Genomic DNA, 24767 nt, shown 5'->3' on the forward strand with positions numbered 1-24767 from the left:
GAGATCAGTAGAATGGATTTTAAAAAAGAGATACAACTATATACCTATAAAAGACTCACTTTAGACCCAAAGATATAAACAGGTTGAAAATGAAAGAATGGAAAAAGATGTTCCATGCAAATACTAACTTAAAGAGAGCTGCAGTGTCTTTACCGTATAAAATAAAATAGATTTTAAGTAAAAAATTGCTAAAAAAGAAAACGGACATTATATATTGACAAAATGGTCAATCCATCAAGAAGATACAGCAATGATAGACATATATGCACCTTACAATAAAACCCCAATATACTTGAAGCAAAAACTGACACAATTTAAGAGACATATGGACAGTTCTACAATAATAATTGGAGATTTCATTAGACACTACTTTCAATAATAGATAGAACAACTAGCCAGAAGTTCAATAGAATACACAGGACTTGAACACTATAAACCAACTAGACCTATCAGTACACCCAGCAACAAAAGAATCCACCTTCTTTCCAAATGCATGTAGAACATTCTCCAGGATAGAACATTCACCACATGTTATGCAAAATCTCAATAAATTTAAAAAGATTTAAATTATATTAAGTTTCTCTCCAATCACAATGGAATAAAGCTAGCTATAAATAACGGGGGGAAAGAGAATTCACAACTGTGTGGCAATTAAATAACACAATCTCATACAACAATTGGGTCAAAAAGGAATCACAAGAGAAATTAGAAAATATGTTGGAACAAATGAAAACAAAAACAACATTCCAAAGCTTATGGAATGCAGTGAATACAGGGCTCAGAAGCAAATTTATAGCTGTAAATACCTACATTAGAAAACAGAAATATCTTACATAAAAAATGTAACTTTATACCTTGAGTAACCGCAAAAACAGAAGCAATCAAAATCCAAAGTTGTCAGAAATATAGAAGTGGTAAAGATTAGATATGTGAAATTCAAAATGAGAAAAACAATAGAATTGACTAAATCAAAAGTGGCTTCTTTGAGAAGACCAACAAAATTAACAAAATTTTATGCTAAGGAAAAAAAACTGATTACTAACATCAGAAATTAAAATGGGGGCATTACTACTGCTTTATAGAAATAAAATTAATTATAACAAAATATTATGAACAATTACATGTCAAAAAAATTATACAACCTAGATGAAATGAACAAATTCCTAGAAACATACAAACTACCAAAACTCACTAAAAAAGAAATAGAAAATCTGGACAGAGCTGTAAGAGATTGAATGTGTAACCAAAACCTCTCAACAAAAAAGCCCAGGACCAGATGGTTTCATTGGTGAATTCTACCAAACATTTAAAGAATTAACACGAATCCTTCTCAACTCTTTAAAGATAGAAAAGGATGGAACATTTCTTTATGCTTTCTGTGAGGCCAGTATTACCCAGATATCAAAGTCATTCAAAGAAAACTACAGACCAATATTTTTTATTAGTATAAACACAAAAACCTTTGAGAAAATACTAGCAAACTAAATTCAGGAGCATATTAAAAGGATTGTACACCATAACCAAATGGGATTTATGTCAGGAATGCAAGTGATTCAACATAAAAATCAATCAATATAATCTACCATATTAATAGAATGAAAAAAATATGTTACATGATCATCTCAACACAGAAAAAGCATTTGACAAAATCCAATAACTTCATGATGGAAACACTCAACAAACTAGGAGTAGAAGGAAACTTCTTCAGTATGACAAAGGGCCTCTGTGAAAAACCCACAGCTAACATACGCAATGGTGAAAGACTGAAAGCTTTCCCTCAAAGTTTAAGAATGAGAGAGTGATTCCTGCTTTTACTATTCTATTCAACATTGTATTGGAAGTTTAAGCCATATCAATTAAGCAAGAAAAAGAAATAAAAATGTATCCAAATTGGAAAGGAAGAAGTAAAACTCTTTTCCAGATGAAATGATATTATTAAAAAATAAAAACAAAAACCAAACAACAGAAAAAAAAACAATTAGAGCTTGTAAACTCAACAAATTTGCAGGATTCAAGATGAACATACAAAAATAAGTTGTATTTGTAAACACTAGAAATGAAAAGTTTGAAAAGGAATTTAAGAAAACAATTTTATTTTCAATAGCATTCAAAAGAATAAAATAGCAAGGAATAAATTTAACAGAGGAGGTAAAAGATTTGTACACTGAAAATACAAAATACTGTGGAAAGAAATTAAAGTAGATCTAAATAAATGGAAAGACATTCCATTTTTATGAATTGAAAGACATAATGTTTTTAAAATGGCAATGGTAAATCTTCATAACCTTGGGTTTGGCAATGTTTTCTCAGATATGACACCAAAAGTGCAAGTAGCAAAAGAAAACAGATAAATTGGACTTTGATAAAATAGGTTTGCATGTCAGAGATCACTATTAAGAGGTGAAAAGGCAACTCACAGAATGGGAAACAATATTTGCAAATCATATCTGATAAAAGTCTACTATCCTGAACATATAAAGAACTCTTAAAACTCAACAACAAAAAAACAGCCTGGTTAAAAATTGGGCAAGAACATGAACAGACCTTTCTCCAGATGTACAAATGGCCAACAAGCACATTATAATATACTCAACACAATTAGTCATTAGGGAAATACAAATTAAAACCACAATGAGATACCACTTTACACTCACCAGGATGGTTGGAATAAAAGTTGAATAAAAACAAGTGTTGGCAAGGATGTGGGGAAATTGAAACCCTAGTACATTTCTGATGGGAATGTAAAATGGTGCAGCTGCTGTGGAAAACAGATTGGCAGTTCCTCAAAATTAATTACCATATGACCTAGCAACCCTCTCTGAGGTATATACTGAAAAATTGAAAATTGATGTTCCCACAAAACTTTGTACACAAATATTCATAGCTGTATTATTCACAAGAGTGAAAATGTGGACCAGTGAAAGGTAAATAGAAACAATACACATTTCCATCAATTGATGAATGAAGAAATAAAATGTGGTATATCCATACAATATTATTCAGCCATAAAATGGAATGAAATACTGACACATGCTACAACATAGATAAACCTTAAAAACATACTCAGTGAAAGAAGCCAATCACAAAATGTCACATACTGTATGATTCCATTTACATGAAATGATCAGAATACTGTAGTCCACAGAGACAGAAAGCAGATTTGTAGTTGCCAAGGGTAGGGGAATCAGGAGTGACTGCTTAAAGGGTACAAGGTTTCTTTTTGAGGTGATGAACATTTTTGGAAAACTTTTTGGAACATTAACTATAAATAAAAAGCCTTTCAAAGTGAGAGGCAACAAGCATTTATTTGAGATAAAAAAGAATAGCTATTTGGGAATCATTGATTCAGGCACAAATCTAAAGAGTTCGAATTACGAGACAAAGGCACGGGGTATTTATGAGAGAGGAAAGGGGAACAATAATATCAGTAGAAGAAAGGCATTTCTATCTATGCATTTAAACTCATATAGTAACACTAATTCTAAACAATGTTTTTAATTTTCAGTCCGGTAGTCATCAGGCCAATAGTCATAACACTTAACACTGCTTTTAAAATTGTCTTTGCAAACAGTTCTTTGAGACGTAAAGTTTCTAGCTCAGTCCAAAGGTTATTTTTCCCTGTTTTAACATTGCAAAGGTTTGAGGCATAAGATGTGCAAGGCAGTTCCTCTGGATTGCAGCTCCAGCTCCTTTTTAAAGTGGCTCCATTTATTATTTTTTACAGGAACTAGATGGTGGTGATGATTGCACAACATTGTGATTATACTAAATGCTATTTAACTGTACATTTTAAACCAGTTTAAAATGGTAAATTATATCGGAAAAGTTAATTTGTATGTGAGAGCCCACAAAACGTAGGTAACTCCAGTGGCCCCGCCCCTGTCACAAATCTAAACCTGTTAGCCTGCACTGGTGGGAAATACCTGTCAAAGAAACCTGACACACAAGTACAAGCTTCCAAATCAGCTTTAGCTAGCTCACTTTACCGTAGAAGACAGAACCTGCTAGTCTTATAAGGAAATCCCTGACCTCCTAGCCAATCATGCACTGTTTCCAGGTTTTTTCTTCTTACCTCTATAAAACTCACCTTTACCCCAAATCTCTGGGAATAGTGCTCCACTGCTTGTGGGGCACTGTACCTCCATTCCCAATCCATGGATTTTTTTTCCCCTTGGATAAAGGATATTACTAAACTGTTTTAGTTTTGTCTTTTGACAATGTGATATATTTTACCACATAAAAAATAATACATCGATTCTTTGGGAAAAAATGACAATTATTAAAGTAAATGTATGTCGATGTAAGAAACGTCCAAAACCGTAGAGAAATTTTATTAAGAGTTTATTTGAGGCAAAACTGTTGACAATTACTGGGAAGCAAGATCTCAAATGTTCCCCAGAATAATAGTTTTGCAGTTTCTTTTACGCATTTGACATTAAGGAGGGAACGTAAGAAAGATTACAAGTGGGAGAAAGCAAAGATTACAGGATAGTTAACAACGTTATGGGCTCTTTGAGGAAGTTTTGCTTGTTTCAAAGGTGTTAAATCTAGATGTAGAAGAATAATGGTCAGGGCTTGCTTAAAACCTTTTACTAAAGAAGTCATAGGCCTGGGGTTGGACTACCTACTATGAACTGCCCAGTTCGGAATTTATGATCAGATCACCCTGTGAGGTTACTTTCTATAGAGCCCCTTTTTCATCCACAATTAGGTGATGGATTTTGATTAATGATATTTAAATTTGATGTGGGGATATGTCTGCAAATAACATGAGGAGGTTGTAAAAGGGGTATTTGGGCAATGATCTATTGAAGGTGCCTCTCTAGTATTAATAATACAGCTATTTCAATTTTCTACCTTGGCTTTGTGTTGTTAGTCATAATTCTCAAGGATGTCAACTTTCTCACTGATCTTCAGAAGGAGATGCCTTATTTAATTTCTTTAATGTGAACGTTTCTGTCAACTATTATTCAACTATATTCAAAATACTGTGTCCAATATTCTGAGCCAGAAGGCAAACAAGACGGAGTCTCAGTCCTAAAGGAGCTTACAAACTATTTGAATTTTTAAAAAGAGAAGCTTAAACAGATGTAATCCATAATAGAAGGGGCTATTTAGGGAAATGGGGGGAGTCTTTTTTCCATTTAGCCAGGCTACCACGGAGAAAATGCCTGGGTTCCGACTGACTTTAAAAACCGCCAGCAGTCCATTCTCCAAACCCACCTCAGTTCAGAGCTCCGTGGGTTCTAAACTCGGCTGTCCCTGCCTACCTGGGCGCAGGCGTGAAACTGCAGTGTGTGGATGCGGGGCCGGAGCCGAACGCGTGGCAAAAGTCGGACTCGCCGCCTGCAGGCTTTTACCATTGCTTGGCGGGAAACACTGCCGCCTGGCTCGCTAATCTTCCCCTTGACCGCACCGATGCTACCCCCGCCTGGCGGGCCCCTTCCCAGCGATCCGCTTTCGGTTGGTAGCGCCTGCAGGAGCGCGCGGAGCTCGATTGGTGCTGCCTGTGGAGGTGGAGCCACCGCGCCGCTGCCGCCGCCGCTGCCGGCTTGATTTGTGTGAAAGGGCCTAGGCCCAGGCCTGCTGTGCTGCGCTTCTCGAGTGCCTGAGCTCGCGTCCTCCTATTGCCTCTGCCCCAGTTTCGCCCACATCCCGTCCCAAACGGGCTGGGCCGGGTGAAGACCTGCCGGAGCCATGGAGGACGAGGTGGTCCGCATTGCCAAGAAGATGGACAAGATGGTGCAGAAGAAGAACGCGGTGAGCGCGGCGGGCGGCGCGGACCGGCCGGCCGGGTGACGGGCGGGGGCCGCGGGGAATGGACGCGGTGGGCCCTCGGCCGGGCAGTGGGGGCTCCCGGTCCGCACACGCCATCTCTCCTTGTGCGAGAAGCCGGCGTGGAGTGCGCCGGCGTCCTGGGGGAGGCAGTGCGGTTTGGCGGCCCCAGGCGTTAGGACCGGTTCTGGGTACTTGGAAGTTTCTCGTTGTTAGTACCGCGTAATAAACCTAATAGAGGCATCCTCTCCTTTTATTTTAATTTCGTGGTAGTAAATCCTCGCTAATTTAGCTTAAGAATTGAAAAGTGTAGAAAGCCCTCACTATTTGAAAGAATTCTCTTTTCCGAAATCTTTGACTAACAACTATAAATAACGTCAAGTAGAGATTCGTGAATTACTTTAAACATCACTCTGATAAAGGGTAAAATTCCTGAATCTTATTTTTGAAGAAGGCTAAACATTCACTTGATTATCTCAACTGCGCTACATATTTGTTTACCAATTAAAAAGGCCGAATATGCCACTGTGTTTGGCAAGTTGCTAAACGTTTTTTAAAAAGTATCTTGTTAGCTGTGCAAAAGAGCTATGATTAAAGCATACACACTAGGGTATGCTGGTAGATGGATTTGGACAAATGTCATTGCTTGGTACTTTTAAGTGGTTGACAGTTAATACTGGTGGCATTATCTTCTTATTGGTAATGTGTTTATGTGAACTTGTTCTCTTGTGGTTTGTTTGAGTTGTTTTCCAGTTTCTGCATTTTTGTCTACCTGTGTGTACCGCTTTCAGTTCCTTGCTTCAGAGTCATCTGTTTTCAGCTAAACGTCCACAGTTGTCTTTACTTGAATTAGTTTCACCATGCTCAGCATACTTTTAGTATCAGTGTGCCTGAAATAACTTATTCCCAGCTATGAAATAAATTCCGTGTCAAACTAATGTGAAGGAGAAAAGGGATGCTCAGATTTGTAGAGCTCTTTTAAAGTTACAAAGCATCTGTGCAATTTTTTTTTCTCCAAGTCAAGTTGTTGTCTTTTCAGTCTTAGTCGTGGAGGGCTAGCTCAGTTCCAGGTCCAGTAGCCATTGCTAGTTGCAGGGGGCGCAGTCCGCCATCCCTAGCGAGAGTCAAGGAATCGACCTGGCTACGTTGTGGTTGAGAGGATGCGCTCCAACCAACTGAGCCATCCGGGAGCTCAGCGGCAGCTCAGCTCAAGGTGCCGTGTTCGATCTTAGTTGCAGGGGGCGCAGCCCGCCATCCCTTGCGGGAGTGGAGGAAAGGAACTGGCAACCTTGTGGTTGAGGGCCCACTGGCGCATGTGGGAATGGAACCGGCAGCCTTCAGAGTTAGGAGCATGGAGCTCTAACCACCTGAGCCAGTGGGTCGGCCCCTGTGCAATTTTTTTTTGAGACCCACAACACAGCTGTGGTCTATCCATTTTACAGAATAAGAAATTGAGTCAGAGACATTAAGTAGTTCACCTACTTAAATTAAATACTGTGCAATGTGAATTAAGCCAGGACCCAAGCATTCTACAGAGCAGGACAGAGCAGGAAGTAGTGTTTAACACTGAATTCTTGAGTTTTCATAGTCTGTTCCTCTTTTACTTTAACAGGTGCATTGCCCAGTATTTAATTTCATACACTGTTGATCTGTATTTGCAATTTTGGCCTTTTAAAGTATTTCCTGTTTGTGTTCTATTCCAGACATTGCTTATGCCATTTATTTTTCCTATTGACACAGCCCTTTCATTCCCCACTGCAAGTGGTGAATGAATTCTGGTTATTTGATAGGTTGAACATTTCTGTTATTTTGTTTAAACTGGAAAGTTTTTCTCTGCGTGAAGATCCCAGACTCCCAAAGTAAAAGCTCCCAGGGAAAAAGGCCATTTATTGGGTAATTATTTTTCTCTAAGGTTATAATGTGTATCCCTAAATCATCTAACTCATTAATTATTTGTTTTTGTTTGTTCCCTTCTCTTCCTTTGTCTTCCCTTCCTTTCTGTTCCTATAGATGTTTCCAAAAACGAGTAATTCCTTAGTGGGCAAGTATAGAGAAGACCAGTTTGTATTTACCTGCAGTTCTCAAATTATAAATACATTTTCAGATCTTTAGTAATGAGTGTGGGGGAGAATGAGGTTAAACTCTGCAGGTAATCCTCAAATCTCATTTTTATCATAGTTCAAAACTTTACTGGTATAAAAACCTGCCCCCCTCCCCAACCAACGTAAAAGCACAAAAACCTACAAATAACTTTTTAAGTGTTCAGTAATTTAATAGAAGTTCTGGAGGTTGTTGGATTATGGTAGATTTATTTCTCTCTCTCTTTTTTTCTGGTTTCCATATTTTCTCTGTGAGCCATTTTTATATTATTATACTATGAAAAATTAAACTTTGCTTGAAAAGTAATAGTTGTCCTCCGAATTGACAAATTTAAGTGCTGTTACTGGATATTTTTTAAACTGGATATTTAATAAAACTGTCACATTTAAGTAATAAGAAAAACAGCTACCATTTTTTGAGCTATTACTCTGAGCCAAGCATTCTGCTAAATATTTACCTACCTTATCTCATTTATTACTAACAGTTTTGCAAGGTAAGTGTTATCCCCATTCTAAAAATTAGGAAACTAAATTTTTAGAAAGTGAATTGTCCTAAGCCAAATAGCTAGATAGTGGCCAAACGAAGTTGTGAATTTAAATGTTTTTCTTCAAAGCTGGTATTATGTTAAGCTTCAGTGCTTCTCTAGAAGACCCTTGCATCTGTTTTTGAACCTTGCATGGTATCAACAAAAGGTTGCTGCCACCAATCCAGTCCAACAGGAGTCCCCAATTTGGGATTCCGTGAGGGGAGAAAACTTTATTTGTGTGAAACAGCTCTAGTGAAACAGCTTGCAAACCTGGAAACACAGTCTAGGATAGAAACCAAAAATGAGCTCCACCAAGACAAAGGAGAGGCTGTCTTCTATAGAGAAAAGTGCCTACCTCTGGTTCCCAGTAGTTCTAATTTTATGCAAATGAGGACTCCAAATTCGCAGTTTGATTGGTCCAAATTGCACTGTTCTGATTGGTAATTATGGAGCTGCTCTGAGTGGTCAGTAAAGATGCAAACCAATATAGCTGCACAGCTCTGATTGGACAAGGAAGGTCTCAGTCCCATTGGCTGAAATACAGTCAGGAGCTTCTTTACTAAGGGTCTGCTTAGAGAGCAGGAACACAGTATAGGAGGCTTGGCAAGTCAGTCTGCTGTTTTTTCCTGGGATGTAGTGTGTGAAAGAGGCCTCTGTAAACAATAGCTGCTAAACTCTGGTTATGACATTGGGCCCGATTAACCACAAGGAATCCTTCTTTCTTGGGGTTGTAGTGGGTATATTTAAGTGAATATAAGACCAGGAAGTAAGGGTATTTGCTGTTCTGGGGCAGATGGGTTTCCCTGAATACCAAATCAATATCCTGATCTAGTACTACCCAGAATGTTGTCCCATAGGTATACTTGATCTTAAACAGTATTAGCAGTAGCCACTCGAAGGCCATGATAATCCATATACATTAGTTTCAAATTTTCAGGTAATAGCTGTTTTTTTCTTATCATTTTGACTTGATGTCAATAAGCAAGTCTGACTCCTAATCTAGGTTCCAATTCTGGCTCTTCTGAACTTTAGCTGTGTGTTCTTCGGCAAGTTCCTTAACATCTCTAAAATGTTTTTCTTGGTGATAAATTGGAAATAATTTAGTAAAGATTAAATGAATATAAAATTCTTGCCAGTGCCTGAGATACGGTAATGGCTAAAAAAACTGAATTCTCTTTATAAAGGATTTATGACTCTAGACTGTAGATGGAGAAGTGAGGGAAGAACTGAGAATTTTCAAGTTCATGGAGAGATTATTTTGAGTCATGTTGATTTTTTTTCTTTTCTTTTCATTGAAGGCTCAGGGCTGATGGAATTAAATTGCAGGGAGAAGTTGAGATTGGATGTTAGAATTTCCTAGGAATTGGGATTCCTAAAATGTGTATATTTCTGTCTTATCATACTTGGGTTGGTTAAAAAAACACATTCGTTTCCATATTAGGGTTGGATTGATTAACATAAAGCAAAATTTAGAACAACTACACAATTTTTTTAACAGCTTTATTGAGCTATATAATAAAATCCGTTCTTTTGAAATGTACAGTTCAATGGATTTGGGTTTATTCACAGATTTGTGCAACTATCACCACTATCTGATTTCAGAACATTTTCAACACTCCAAAAAGAAACCCACAAAGTAACCCATTAAGTTGTCACCGGATCTCTCCCTTCTTCCCTCTCAACTACTAATATACTTTCTAGCTCTATGGATACCTATTCCAGACATTTTATATAAATAGAATCATACAGTATGTATTTGTATAAATGGAATTATATAATATGTGGTCTTCTGTGACTGGCTTCTTTTGCTTAGTGTTTTCGAGGTTCATTCATGTTGCAGCATATATCAGTACTTCATTCCTTTGTATTGCTAGGTAGTACGCCACTGTGCTGGTGGATACACCACATTTTGGGTGGTTTCCACTTTTATGAATAATGCTGCTGAGAACATTTTTGTGCAAGTCTGTGTGGACATAAGTTTTCATTTTTGTTGGGTATATACCTAGGAGTACAATTGTTGAGTGATATGATAGCTATGTTTAACCTTTTGAGGAACTGCCAGACTATTTTCCAAAGTTGCTGTACCATTTTACATTCTCAACAACAGTGTATAAGAGTTCCAGTTTCACCACATCTTCAACATGTTATCTATCTTTTTTATTATAACCATCAGAATACCTCCCCTTGTTTCGAACACATTTATCCCATCATTCTTGCCACTTTCTGAAGCAGTTCTGGAAGTCCTCTTTCACAAGTGTCTTTAGTTGCATTGTCCTGGCTGCTTTGATGTCCCGAATCATTTTGACTTTGGGGAAGAGCCACAAGTTGCGCAGTGCCAGATCTGGTAAATAAGGTGGATGAGGACACACCATAACGTTTTTTTGACAGAAGTGCTGTATACCAGAAGCAATGTGTGACATGGAGCGTTGTCATGATAGAGGATACTTTACGGCACACTTTAAAAGACATCTTCTCTCAAACATAGCTCACACCCGGCTGTATGAACAAGTTGAAACTTGTCACACACTGTTGCTAAGATGCAACGTGCCACTTCCTGTATTGAAGATCCCTGTCTTTCCATTGGATGGCACTTTGCAGCAGTATTCACCATATTTTGTGATCACAACAGAAAGACTCCATGTCACACATCATTTCTGGTATGGTAATTTCTGTCAAATAAAAACATTACAGGGTGTCCTCATCCACCTATTCACTGGATCTGGCACCATGCAGCTTCTGGCTCTTCCCTAAAATCAAAATGACCATGGAAGGAAAACGTTTTGAATCTGACAGTGCAACTAAAGACACTCACAAAAAAGAACTTCCAGAACTGCTTCAGAAAGTGGCAAGAACGATGGCATAAGTGAATTCAAAGTGAGAGGGAGTATTTTGAGGGGGATTAATGGCAATGTGTCTTTTACTGTAATACATTTTTTAATGTAAACATTCACTATAGTTTTCGGTCACACCTCGTATCTTTGATATATCTGTTCAGAATCTTTGCTCATTTTTTGAGTATTTATATTGAATTGTAAGAATTCTTTATATTCTAAACATTAGACTGTTATCACAGACGGGATTTGCATATATTGTCTCCCATTCTGTGGGTTGTCTTTTCACTCTTCATAGTATCTTTTGAAGTACAAAAACTTTTAATTTTGATAAAGTCAAATTTGTATATTTTTCAATTGCTTGTGCTTTTGCTGTGTGGAATAACTACAAATTTGAGATCACATAGTAAAATTATAACTCCTAGTGTCTAGTGATGTTGTTGAGCTGTAACTCAGATACTTATAATTTAGGGTTTCCTTTTTTAAAGAAATAAAGAACATCTTAATTTCTTCAGCCTTGAAATCTCAGAATAATTGTTACTAAGAATTGTTTGTGTTTGAGTTGATTGAGCTTAAATAATGCTCACTTAAAATGCTGGCTTACGGCTTTTTGAGAATTGTTATGGTAGAAATAGATAATTCTTTTAATATCTTTGTAACCCTTATAACGATCTCCCATGTGTTAGACACATTATTTTGGTACTTTATATGTGTTCTATTACCTCATTTGACCATTTTAACTATTTGAGGTCGGTGTATTGTGCATAGCTACATATAAAGCAGCTGAAGCTCGAAAAGGACAAATAACATTCCCAAGATCTTATAATTAGGAAATGACAGCACACGGATTTGAATCTAAATCTGTCATATATATAGCCCATGTTCTGAACTGTACGTATATTCTGTATTGCTCCCTCCTTCTTACATGTCCTCGAGGAGAAGGAAGTTTGTATCTTGTACAGTCTTGTATATACTGGGACTCAGCACAGGTTTGAATACCATATTTTGTAAAAGTACTTATTTCCATTGACAGGAATACCAGTGATGTAATAAAGTAGTATGAGAGTTTTTGTTTTTTTTTTCAGCCAGTACTCTAAACTAAATTTGACTCTAGAAGTTAAGGTAAAAATCTTTCTTTCTCTTGCATCATTATATCTAGGAGATGCTGCAATCTAATAGACATGACCTTTAGAGGCAGGTGATGATTGAAAAAAGCTAGACTGTATAGTTTCTTGTTTGGTAATGAATGCTGTTCATCCAAGTTCACAGAGCAGAACTGCCCCCTGTGGACCTGTGGAATGGAAAGAGCAATTGTGTAAGGATCAGAAACTGTATGTAGTTCCTGTGCTTTTATATTATCCATCGGTATGACCTTGGGCAAGTTTCTTTCTTTGTGTAATTGAGGGTTTGAAGAAGATGCCCAAAGATTTCTGTTTGTTTAAATTCCCTGAAGTCAAAAAGGGTTTTCTGTCTTGCTCGCTGCTGTACCTTCAGCACAGAGCAGAGCTGGCACAGTGCCAATGAGTATTTATTGAGAGGCAACAGAATATAATTTGACAGAACTTCATAGATCTCACCTTTTCTAGTTAGTAATCGTGTGACCTTGTGCAAGTTTCTTAACTTAGCTGGACTTCAATTTCCTCATCTGTCAAATGGGGATACGAAAGTTACCTGCTTCTGTAGGGTTTATTGTGAAGATGAAATAATATATCTAAAGTATTTAACACAATGCTTGGCAAATAGTAACACTCAAATAAGTATTTGTCACTGATTATTATATGACAGTCTGTTTTCGCCTTTTTCTCTCATTCTGATCATCATAGTTGTTTGTTTCTTTTAAAGAATCTTGATTTAAATGTTTATTTTATTTGGTTAGAACACAGTGTAAATATGATAAAGGTAATATTTTTATCCCATGAGTATTCTTTAGCTTTTTCTTCCATAGCATGTATCTCTAACCTCATTATCACCAAAGAGATCTGAGTAAAAAGGGAGAGTGATGAAGTTAATGGAAATCTATTGCTTCTACTTGGAGAACAACTTAAACTTTATATGTGACAGACAGCATTATATAAGCTTAAGGAGGACTGCTTTTTAAGGGACTCCTAAAAGTGTGATTTTTTAAAAATCTTCATTTCTAATTGACCGTAGGTCAGAAATGGATCAGATAGCCCATGGACATAGGGAGAAGAAAACTGTCCATGGTAGATACTGGATACAGATCCACAATCTCTTAAAACCTTTAGAGTCTGATATATTTGAGAATTCCAAATTTTTCAGGTTTTATACAGCTAATTTGGTACATACATCATATATTACATAATATCCTCATCAAGGACTGGGCAATATACAGTAATTAGATATTGCATTTCTGTAGTGAAATGTAATTTAAGTGGGATAAATAGAACATAAATAACTTTGCATCTGTTGCTGTCAAATGAGTTTATTGAAAACCTATGAGAAATATTTTGGTTTTTAAAGGTATTTGTTTATGGAATTTGCAGATATGCAATCGAAGACCTCATTTACTCACAAAAATGTCATTCCTGTAGAAATGCTTAATAAATGGTAAATTTAAAGTCAGTGTTAGCTTTCTTCTCTAACAACTGTTGTTTCACTTTTTAGTTGCCTCTAAATAAAAGAATTTATGGAATTTTAAGATCAGAAGTGAATCAGTAAAATCCTTTATAATAAAGTGTTTCATAGTTTCTATTGAACTTAAGTTTCTATTTATGAGATACTGGGTTAAATTAAAATGATATTATCCGTTTGTTGCTAGAAGAAAAGTTAATACTGTTTTTATTCTCCATGGCCAAGTCTAATGTCTGTCAACTTTAAATGGAAAAATTATGTGATTGGAAACCTTTACCTGATTTTATATTTAAGAAATATGACACCATGAGATTCCAGGCTTGTTTCTTCCTGTGGGGTGCATAATGAGGGACATGCTCTGGTACTTTCTGTTTTCCTGAGATATGCTGTGTTTCATTGTTCCTTAGGGTACCTAGTTTTCATATTTTAACATTTCAGAAAGCAAAATGAATTACATAAATCATTGGCCAGATGGCTGTTGGGATGTGCTTTCATAGGCAGAACATCAAACCCAGCATCAACATTTGCAGAATGGGTATCAGGGACTTGGAAGAAAATCTGAGAGACATTAGTGGATTACTCTTTGAACCTGGAGGAACCAAATATTTGAAAAGCAGTGGGGTGAAAACAGGTAGCTCTACACACTACAAAGCCAGCTAAGGGCTAATAGCTTTTAGCTCTTTAATGGATTCTTTTAGGAAATGGTGCATTACTAGTGTTTCTGATACAACTTTTTGTGGGATAAAACATATTATTAAATCTGAGTCAAAAAATGATTCATAAGCATTGGACTTTGAATGTGAAGTAGTGTTAGAAACACCCAAGCCAATTTGTTTTGCGTATGTTTTTCTCTTTATAAATGTGAAAGGTAATATATGATAAAAATTCCAAGTCTAAAAGAATTCTTTCAGTAAACAAAAGTAAAAAGTAGTAAGAAAACACAGTATCATGGTTTAATAATTTTTTATTAGTAGGATATAGAATATTGATGTTTGAGTGTTGTACATTAAGTGAGTACTGTGTTTCCCCGAAAATAAGACCTAACCGGAAAATAAGCCCTAGCATGATTTTTCAGGATGCTCATAGTATAAAATAAGCCCTACTGTATTTCCCTGAAAATAAGACTGGGTCTTACATTAATTTTTGTTCCAAAAGATGCATTAGGGCTTATTTTATATTATAAACATCCTGAAAAATCATGCTATGGCTTATTTTCTGGTTAGGTTTTATTTTCAGGGAAACATGATATTAGACTAACATGTGATTAAGGGAATGGGTTAGACTAGATGAAATACGGTAGATTAAATATATCAAATTGGAATATTTAGCCACAAGCTGTAGGTGGTGCTGTTACTTCTCAGCTAATTCCATTCGTCTTTTAACTTGAGGTGCTTTATGTACTTTTTCCATGGGTCTTATTTTGTTCCATCTTCATCATCTACATGGGAGCCTTTGCTTCTAGTGGGAACTGGCAATGAACAGGCCTGTAAGCTTAACATAGATTTCAATTCTGAATTTTCTTTCCAGAAATTGCTTTTCACTACTTTGAAAGAACCAGATAGACAGCAGTCAATGTTCTTGTGACAGACTAGTGAGATGCAGAGAGACCATGAGAATTCTCGTAAAGATACCCTCTCCCACTCCCTGTGTGAATGAATGCTAGAGGTGCTGAGCATCTTCTGACCCCATTTCCACTTTCTCAGGGTTGGCTCCTTTATCAGGCAGGTGCTCTCCGTGGAAATTTGGGGTGTGTTTTAGCGCGACAGTAAGAAATGTACTTTACATTTCTACTTGGAACACATATAAACAAATAATATTGAAAATAAACTTTCACAAAACAGTATTTAACAAGTGCTGGTTGTAACGCAGAAAATGGATTTTATGATCCTCTACTGAGTTGCAACCCCTATTTGGAAAGCTAATTCACTGTCTCTCTCTAATGTACATGTATGTATGTGTACACGTGTGCATGTGTGTGTGTCTATTTACCATTCTCATATGAACTAAGTGAACCATAGTGAGTGTTGGACAGGAATACATAAATTTAAATCTCTAGTTAGTTCTTGCTTTACTATCTGGGAAATTCAGTATGAAATTATTTTACTTACAGGCTGGAGCATTGGATTTGCTGAAGGAGCTTAAGAATATTCCCATGACTCTGGAATTATTACAGGTATGTGCTAAAATGTGTCATAATTTTTAAATAGGTAATTATAAAATTCTTGAAATATTTTCAATACCAATATAAGTGTTTTTGTATTATCGTTATATTGTAAGCCATTATTAACTTCTTTTTTAAAGATAGTAACATAAATCAATAATCAACTAAATTGCCAGTATAGAAAAATGTTGTCTTCCTCAAGAAGAATAAGACCTAAATCTCCAAGATTGCAATGGGAGTGAAATCTCACTGTGAAAGGAATATAGACTCTTGGGCCTGATTTGATCTCCCAACATTTCACTTTATTTCTCTGTCATCGATAGCTTCTGCCAGCTTGAAGCTAGCTAGCCTCGGGAGTGAGGATGGCAAGGTGTTTGTCTTCTCCCTTTTTAGCACTGGCCAGCTGTGTACACAATCAGATATCTAGTAGACATTGCATAGATTCATTACTGAAGTCTTACTTTAATGTTCTATCAAGACTAAAACATAAAAATAAAATTTTAACAAAAGTCAAAAATTTAAAAAGGAAAATAAATAGTAACACGAATCTGGCTATTTTCTACTATGCATTTCTTATTTTCTTATTATTCACCTTTGATGTTTCTGTTCCATTAAGTTAGAATTTAGGGTAGAGTGATAGGGGTGCATGAATATGGTTGGAAAAGAAATTCGTGTATTTATTTTTACTAATGTCTAACTGAAATTGAACATTTCTTTCAATTATGAAGGCAGTAAGCCATAGTTGTATTAGTAGTATTTATAGCTGTAACTGAAACAAATCAGATATTTTAACTTCATGTTATAGTTGTAGATCTGTTGACATCCAGTTTTGCTCATTATTATGGTAGCTATTTTACCTTACGCTAGATCTTATTTAATGTTTTAAATTAAGGTGCACATGTATTACTATATCATATTTAAGAAAAGATTTTGTAACTGTATATTATATAATTGGTGTAATCCTGTGTATTTACTGAAACCATTTTAAAAGCATTATGAGAAGGGGGTCCATAAGCTTTAGATTGCCAAAGAGATTGATTGTGCAAAAAAGGTTGTAGACCTTTAGACCCAAGAAAAAGAAAGGAAGTAAGTCATTAAGTCCTGTCTTTTCAGTTCAGATATCCTGTCCAAGAATCAACAGCTTCTCTGGCACATTAACTCTGGGGATAACCTTGCCTTTGAGACAGTACCGACCACTTAGGTATGGCCTTATCCTAGCCTATGTGGGGATAACCACATCGAAAACAACATAGTAACCCCAGTACGTATTTAAGAGAAATGTGTAGCTTTATAGAGGGAGTGGAGATTGGGTAGGACTATCATTTATAACACACTTGTGCTGTTTTTCATATGCTTCATTCCTTGGAATTGTGTTGGGGTGATGGATAGATACAGCTTTTCCCCCTCATTGAGCTTAAAATCTAATAGAGGAAAACTGACACGTAAGCAAACAGAAAAGTATAGTAGCCTGTATAGGATTCATTTGTCAGAGGTTGGGCAGGAAGAAGCACAAAGAAGTTCACTTTTTAATCTGATGACTTAATCTGGCAGGTTCAAAAAATTCTTCATGTAGGTGATAAAATGGAAACTGAGTCTCAAAATATGAATAGGTTATCCCTAGATAGATAGGACTGGGAAAGATATTATTCCAGCAGAGAAAACAGTATGTGGAAATAGTGTGGCATTTTAAGTTAATGTAAACGAAGGGCAGGTCAGATACAGGATTGAATTCATAGGCAAGTTGGCATATAGGGCTGCATATGCAGTCCTGAAAGCAGTCCTGCCAAAAGGCCATAGTGCAGGAGAGTGCAGGACTAGATTTGCACTGTGGAAGAAATGGGAGGCTGGGAACAGGAAGACTTGTTGAGCAACGCAGTTACTGAGGGGAGCAGTGATGAGGTCTTGAACTTAGGTAATAGCAGTAGACACGGAGATAAGGGGTACTTGTTAATGATCATTCATTCAGTAATTATTAAATGCTTGCTGTGTGCTAGGTATTATTCTACATGCTGAATGTAGTGGTAAAGACAACAAAGTCCCTGCTCTCATAGAACTTAATGAAAGGATGGTAAAAGTAAACATAGTTGTGTATATCGTCTTTCTTTAATAGCTTTATTGAGGTACAATTTGCATACCATACAATTCATTCATTTAAAGTATACAATTTACTAGTTTTTAGTATATTCAAAGAATTCTGCTACTATCACCACAATCAATTCTAGGACACTTTCGTCACCTCAAAAAGAATCCCTGTACCTTTTAGCAGTCAGGTCCCATTTCTCCCCAGATTGCCTCCCCTCCTTCTGCCCCAGGCAAGCACTAATCAGTCTAGTTTTTGTCTCCGTAGATTTGCCTGTTCTGGAGATTTCGTATAAATGAAATCATGCAATATATGACCTTTTGTGTCTGCCTTCCTTTACTTAGTATAATCTTTTTTTTTCTTTTAGTTTTTCTTTATTGGGGAGCATTGGGGAACAGTGTGCCTCTCCAGGGCCCATCAGCTCCAAGTTGTTGCCCTTCAATCTAGTTGTGGAGAGAGCAGCCCAACTCCAAGTCCAGTCGCTGTTTTCAATCTTTAGTTGCAGCGGGGCGCAGCCCACCATCCCATGTGGGAATTGAACCAGCAACCTTGATGTTGAGAGCTCACTCTCTAACCAACTGAGCCATCCGGCCGCCCCTCCAGAAGCTCAGTGGCAGCCAGTTGTCTTCAATCTAGTTTTGGAGGGTGCAGCTCGCTGACCCATGTGGGAACCGAACTGGCAACCCTGTTGTTCAGAGCTCGCACTCTAACCATCCAGCCGCCCAATATAATCTTTTTAGTGTTCATTCATGTTGTAGCATGTATCAATACTTCATTTCTTTTTATAGCTGAATAGTAAATATTCCATTGTATTGCTATATCACATTCCACATTTTATTTATCAGTTGATGGACATTTGGGTTGTTCCCACTTTTTTGGCTCTTATGACTCATGCTGCTGTGCACATTCATGTCCAAATTTGTGTGTGAACATATGTTTTTGTTTCACTTAAGGTAGATACCTAAAAGTTGAAATGCTGAGTCATATGGGAACTTTATGTCGAACTTTTTGAGGACCAGCAGACTGTTTTCCCAATGGCTGTACCATTTTACATTCCCAACAGCAAGTGAATGAGGATTCCAGTTTTTCCACATTCTTGTCAACACTTGTTATTATCTGTCTTTGATTATAACCATCATAGTGGGTATGAAGTAATATTGCGGTGTTGATTTCCATTTCCCTAATGACTAATGATGTTGAACATCTTTTCATGTATTTGTTGACCATTTGTATATCTTCTTTGGAGAAATGTTTATTCCGATTGTTTGCCTATTTTTCAGTTTGGGTAATGTGTCCTTTTATTATTCAGCTGTGGTCATTCTTTATGTATTCTAGATATGAGTCCCTTATCATATACAGGATTTGCAAGTATTATCTCCCATTTGTTAGGTTCATTTTACTTTCTTAGTGGTGTTCTTCGAAGCACAAAAGTTAAAAATTTTGTTGTCTAAATTATCTGTTTTCTTTGGCTAAATTATCTGTTTTCTTTGGTTGCTTGTGCTTTAGGTGTCATAGCTAAGAAACCATTGTCTAATTCAAGGTTATGAATTTATTCCTGTGTTTTCTTCTAAGAGTCTTATAGCTTTTACACTTAGATCTATGATTCATTTTGAGTTAATTTTTATGCGTGGTGTTAAAAAAGTGGTGCAACTTCATCCTTTTGCATACGGATATCTGGTTGTTCCACCTTTTAATATTATTTTCTCCAATGAATTTTCTTGATATCCTTGTTGAAAATCAGTAATGAAAAATGTAGGGATTGATTTCTGGATTCTTAATTCTATTACATTAATCTGCATGTCACTTCTTATGTAGGACCACATTGTCTTGATTAGTGTAGCTTTGCTGTAGGTTTTGAAATTGGCAGTTGTGAGTCCTCCAACTTTGTTCTTTTTCAAGATTGCTTTGGCTATTTTGGGTCCCTTGCATTTCCATGTGATCTTTAGGATAATCTTCCCAATTTCTGTACAAAAGGCAGCTGGTATTCTGATAGGGATTGCATTGACTGTGTGTAGTTTGATTTCATTAGTATTGCAATCTTAACATTTAAGTCTCCTGGTCTGGCCTTTCCGTTTATTTAGGTCTTCTTTAATTTCATTTTAACAATGTTTTATAGTAGCTGTATGTTTTTTTCCTTGAGATTTAATAGCTCTCTTCATATCATCTTGGCAAAAACTCATGAGTGATCACAGCATGATTTTTTTTTCCTAGAGCAGAGCAATCTGCTTTTTCCCTGTGATGTTGACAGTGTCTCTTGACCTCACTAATCCTTTCTATTTTACCACCAGTATGCAGCTGACTCTAAGTCTGCTTAATGCATTCTCCATCTTTCCAAGGTAATGTTTTTCTCACTGTATACCTGGTGTTCTATAGAAGCCAGATGGCCAATCATGGGCAAAGACACATTTTTTTCTCTCTAGAATTTCATGATGTATAGTTTGTCTCAAACTTTTATTAGTGCAGTCAAGAAGCCTGTTTAACTCTACAATTCCTAATTCCTTGAGCACAAGACAGTTTTATAGCCTACTTATTATATCCTGTATATAAATCATAGTCTACCATTTTTAGGAAAAATTCATAGTCTGGGGAATTCTCAGAGGCAATTCTAGACAAGGTTATTCAAGTAAAATAGCTTTATAGTCCTTTCCTCTGTCTACTTTCTTCTAGTCTTCCCAAGATACCCCCTAAAAGGAAAAAAATACCTACCTCAAATTTTTGTTTTTCACCTACCTCTTTCAGCAACATTTCTTATTGTTCTTACCTGGACAATCTCTTCCTTAGATAAGTATGTTTATTACAGTTGCTGCCTGTATTCTCCATATCTGCCTATATTCTTTGCATGGGTTTTCTTAGGTTCTAAGCTGGAAATCATTGACTCTTTAGTGATAAAAATATCCTGTGATAATTGAAAAGCAATCACCCTAGAGCACAGTTTGTTCATGCTCTCCTTATGCCTTTGTTCACTTCTGACCACCTCTGAAAATTCCATTTTCTTTTCCTAATTCTTGTCAATCCCAAGCTTTAGAAGTATATTAGTAAATCAGGTTATTTCTTCCACTCATTTCAAAAATAGATTTTCTTTTAGGCGGTACGTTTGTGGAGGTGGTGATAAAGAAGAGCTGTGAGTGAGTGCTGAGAAGAAGGAGGGCTGCAGTCAGTCACTGCTGTGCAGACCTGACACTCAGTACACCAGCGGCAAGTGCAAGCCCCGCTTCTGAGCAGTTAGCTGCTTCCAGTGGGACAGTTCTGGGTCCACACAATTGTGAGCTCTGCTATCCAGCCCAGGCACTTGGCTCTGCAAAGTTTTTTATATTGAAGTGCCAACTTCATCAGCTGACAAAGTAATGTTTTAGAAATGTCCTAAAGTTCTAGAAGTATTTTCTTCACTAAAAAAAGTTCTGAGTATCTTATTTTCTAAAAGCAATAAGTCACTTTCTGTGGATTGAAAAAACCAAAACACTAATTCCAAAGCATTTTGGGCCTTTAAATATGCAGAGTCCCCATTATCATTCTGTAATGGAACGTTTCCTGCCTTGCTCTGCTTTCCAAGAGACACAGGGCACTGACTAAACACCTATTCTAAATTCTTGAGCACAACTTCTGTCATGAATCTCTTTGTTGAGTAGATTGAATAATTTAAAAGGAAGCCTTAAATACCCATTTATTCCTCTGCCTTAAAGTTTACAGCAGGGTTCCCTTCTTTTCTTCACCACTAAGAATTCCTTCTGTTATTTTTTTTCTTCCATAGACCATATGTTTTGAAAGATTGTCTACTGACAACCTGAACTTACTAAATAATGTATCATTTTTTATTTATCATCCCATAATTAGCCTGTCATAGTTTTTGTGTTCTTTGAGCACAATTTGAAAACCACTGATGTGCTGGAAAGAGCATGGACTTTGGGGGTGGACAGACCTGGATTAAAAGCCCAGCTTTACTTATTAATAATGGTGTAACGTTGGGCAAGTTATTTATTGGTACTTCCAATCTCTTCATCTTAAAAGTAGGGATAATGATCTTAACTTTGAAGGGTTGTTAGGAAGATTAACAAATATGGATGCTGCCAGCATAATGGGCACGTAATATTACCGCATGTTAAATTACCTATATTCTGTGAAGTCCATTTTAGTGTCTGTGATTATATGCTGGTTTCAGGCCCCAAAAGAATGCATTTTAAGTCTTTGTAGGTAGTAGTATTTGTTTCGGTATCCACATTGTAAGTTGTATCAGGTGGTCTAGGATGCAATATATGTAGGAAAATGTATAGATACACAGGAGGGTATGTCTTAGTCCTGATTGCTTCAGCCTATTTTATGTATAAATACAAACTTTTTATGTTTTATTCTTGCTTCTTTCTTATGGAAAGACCAATTTCATTTTACTGGTTAACCAGACTTATTACTGTAGCAAGTTATATGCTTGCAGATCTCAGTGATAAGAACCTTGAGTCCAGTGTTTGATCTGAAGATATATGTACCTTAAGTCTATAGTATACTGTTGTAAGAATTCAAATAATTGAAGTTCTTTTCTCTTCTAAAGTGGAATTAGGAATCTGGGAAAGAAGAAAGTGATACACTAAATTGTCTGAAATAAAATTGTTTCTACAAATTTTTTTGTTGTTGCCTTGCAGTCTACAAGAATCGGAATGTCAGTAAATGCTATTCGCAAGCAGAGTACAGATGAAGAAGTTACATCTTTAGCAAAGTCTCTCATCAAATCCTGGAAAAAGTTATTAGGTATAATTGATCTTCCCTTGTATATATTTACGATGTTCTGGTTTATTCACACATTTGGTTGTTGCATTTTTCCTGTATGACTGTAGATATATGAAAATCAATGCCTTATAAGAAGAGTGAGGGGTGTTAGTTTGACCTCTTTGAGGGTTTTGCTTTTCTAAGCTAGTCAAATTTAACTTTCATGTCTTTCCATACTTATAACTGTATTCCCTCTTTAAGAAAAATTTTCCCCCAAAGGGAAGGTTGTCATACTTTTGGAAAAGGATTTTAGAATAATTTTCTAACAGAAAACTTGCAAGAATAATAAAAAAAACTAACATATATCATTTTTTGATACATTTTTAATGTTTGCCATATTTGTTTTTTTATATTCTCTCTTCTCTCTTTTTCTCTATTCACACACACAAACTATTTTTTCTGAACCATTTGAGAATACTTGCATCTGTCATGCTTTGATACTTATAATCAGTTTACTTTCTTACTTAATCATAATATAGGAAATTTAGCATTGGTACAGCACTTGAATCTACATGCATGTTGCACTTTTGTTAATTGTCCCAATAATATCCATTACAGCTTTTGTTTCTCTTCCAGAACAAGATGCAGTCTAGGATCACATATCTAGTTTCCTAATCTGGAATAGTTTTTTTATATCTTTTATGACATTGATGTTCTAAAGAATACAAGCACCCAAAAGCCTTTATTTTTAATAGCATATATAGCATGTTTCTTATTTGGGGCTTATCTGCTGTTTTCTCATGATTCTATCATGCTGTGCATCCACAGTTAGAATACTGCGTAAGTGTGTTGTATCCTTCTCAGGGTTTCACATCCAGAGGCATCGATGATATTAGTTTTGATAGTTCAGTCAAAGTGTGTACTGTATAGCTTATTATTTTTCCTCTTGTATCTAATAGGCATTCTGTGGGAGATACTTTAAGATCCTGAAATAATCTTGTTCCTCATCAGACCTCCCCACTCCCCCACCCCCGTTATTTAGTATCCAGAGTCTTGCCCAAACCACTCTTTTCAGTGACAATTGCAAAATAGTGATTTTCTAACTCTTTCTCTTCAATATTTATAAATCATTCAGTTACAAGAAAGAACTTTCCTTTTACCTCCTAATTATTTATTTATCTGTCATTAGTATGGATTCCTATTCTATACCATGGATTATAATCCATTATTCATATTTATTTTGATACTTACATTGTCCTAGATTTGACCAGCAGGCACCTCTGCAAACTGGCTCCTTTGTTCCTTTGACAAGCCTCCTTCAATTTTATTTTTAAATCTCTTACATTCTGGTACCATAAAGCATATTGGGCTCATCTATCTTTCCTGCCCCAGTCCTGAAATCAGCTGTTTCTTTAATCATATAGAAGAGAAAAATACAAAAAGTGAATCTTTTAAAATTTCAAAGGCAACAATAGTAATAATAATAAAGGAAACCTGTTACTTATAAGAGCTTGGAAACTAGAAACTAAAAATTATAAAGCCTATAAAATTTTAACAGTCTAGTCTTAAGGAACTAAATGTAATATGTGATCCTGTATTGGATTCTGTACCAGAAAAAAAATTACTGTAAAGATACATTATTGGAATAATTGGCAGAATTTGTATAAGGCCTCTAGGTAAGTAAACAATATTGTATCATCGTTAAATTTACTTATTAATTACTGCTGTTATATAAATGAATTTCTTTATTCTTAGGGACTATACAGTAAAGTATTTAGGGATAAAGGAGCATGACATCTGCTACTTTCTAATGGTTCGAAAGAAATATGTGTGCACACAATGGTGTGTGAGTGTACATACAGCACGCATATACTGGGGATGCCAAAAAAATGTGTACACATTTTAAGAGATGTTTTCTATGTAGTACTTTTCGAAGTACAATTGAATTACAGTAGCAATGTGTAGTATGATGTTTGCTCAAAAGATGGCATTAATCAAATGAATGTT

At 36.1% G+C, this 24767-nt stretch overlaps 1 protein-coding gene across 2 annotated transcripts in view; it reads left to right on the forward strand.

The window, feature by feature from the left end:
- Positions 1–5504: 5504 nt before the first annotated feature.
- Positions 5505–24767, forward strand: part of TCEA1 (transcription elongation factor A1) — a 40087-nt gene continuing 20824 nt past the window's right edge. Inside the window, exons 1-3 of one of the 2 annotated variants that reach the window (XM_033126135.1) lie at positions 5505–5760; positions 15935–15997; positions 22697–22802. In XM_033126135.1, the coding sequence (XP_032982026.1) occupies positions 5698–5760; positions 15935–15997; positions 22697–22802 (232 nt within the window). In that variant the 5' untranslated portion in view covers positions 5505–5697. The remainder of the gene's footprint in view (positions 5761–15934; positions 15998–22696; positions 22803–24767) is intronic. The other variant, XM_033126134.1, reaches the window with a different exon arrangement.

This window comes from Rhinolophus ferrumequinum, chromosome 14 (genome assembly GCF_004115265.2).
Source record: "Rhinolophus ferrumequinum isolate MPI-CBG mRhiFer1 chromosome 14, mRhiFer1_v1.p, whole genome shotgun sequence".
In the NCBI taxonomy this organism is placed as follows: Eukaryota; Metazoa; Chordata; class Mammalia; order Chiroptera; family Rhinolophidae; genus Rhinolophus; species Rhinolophus ferrumequinum.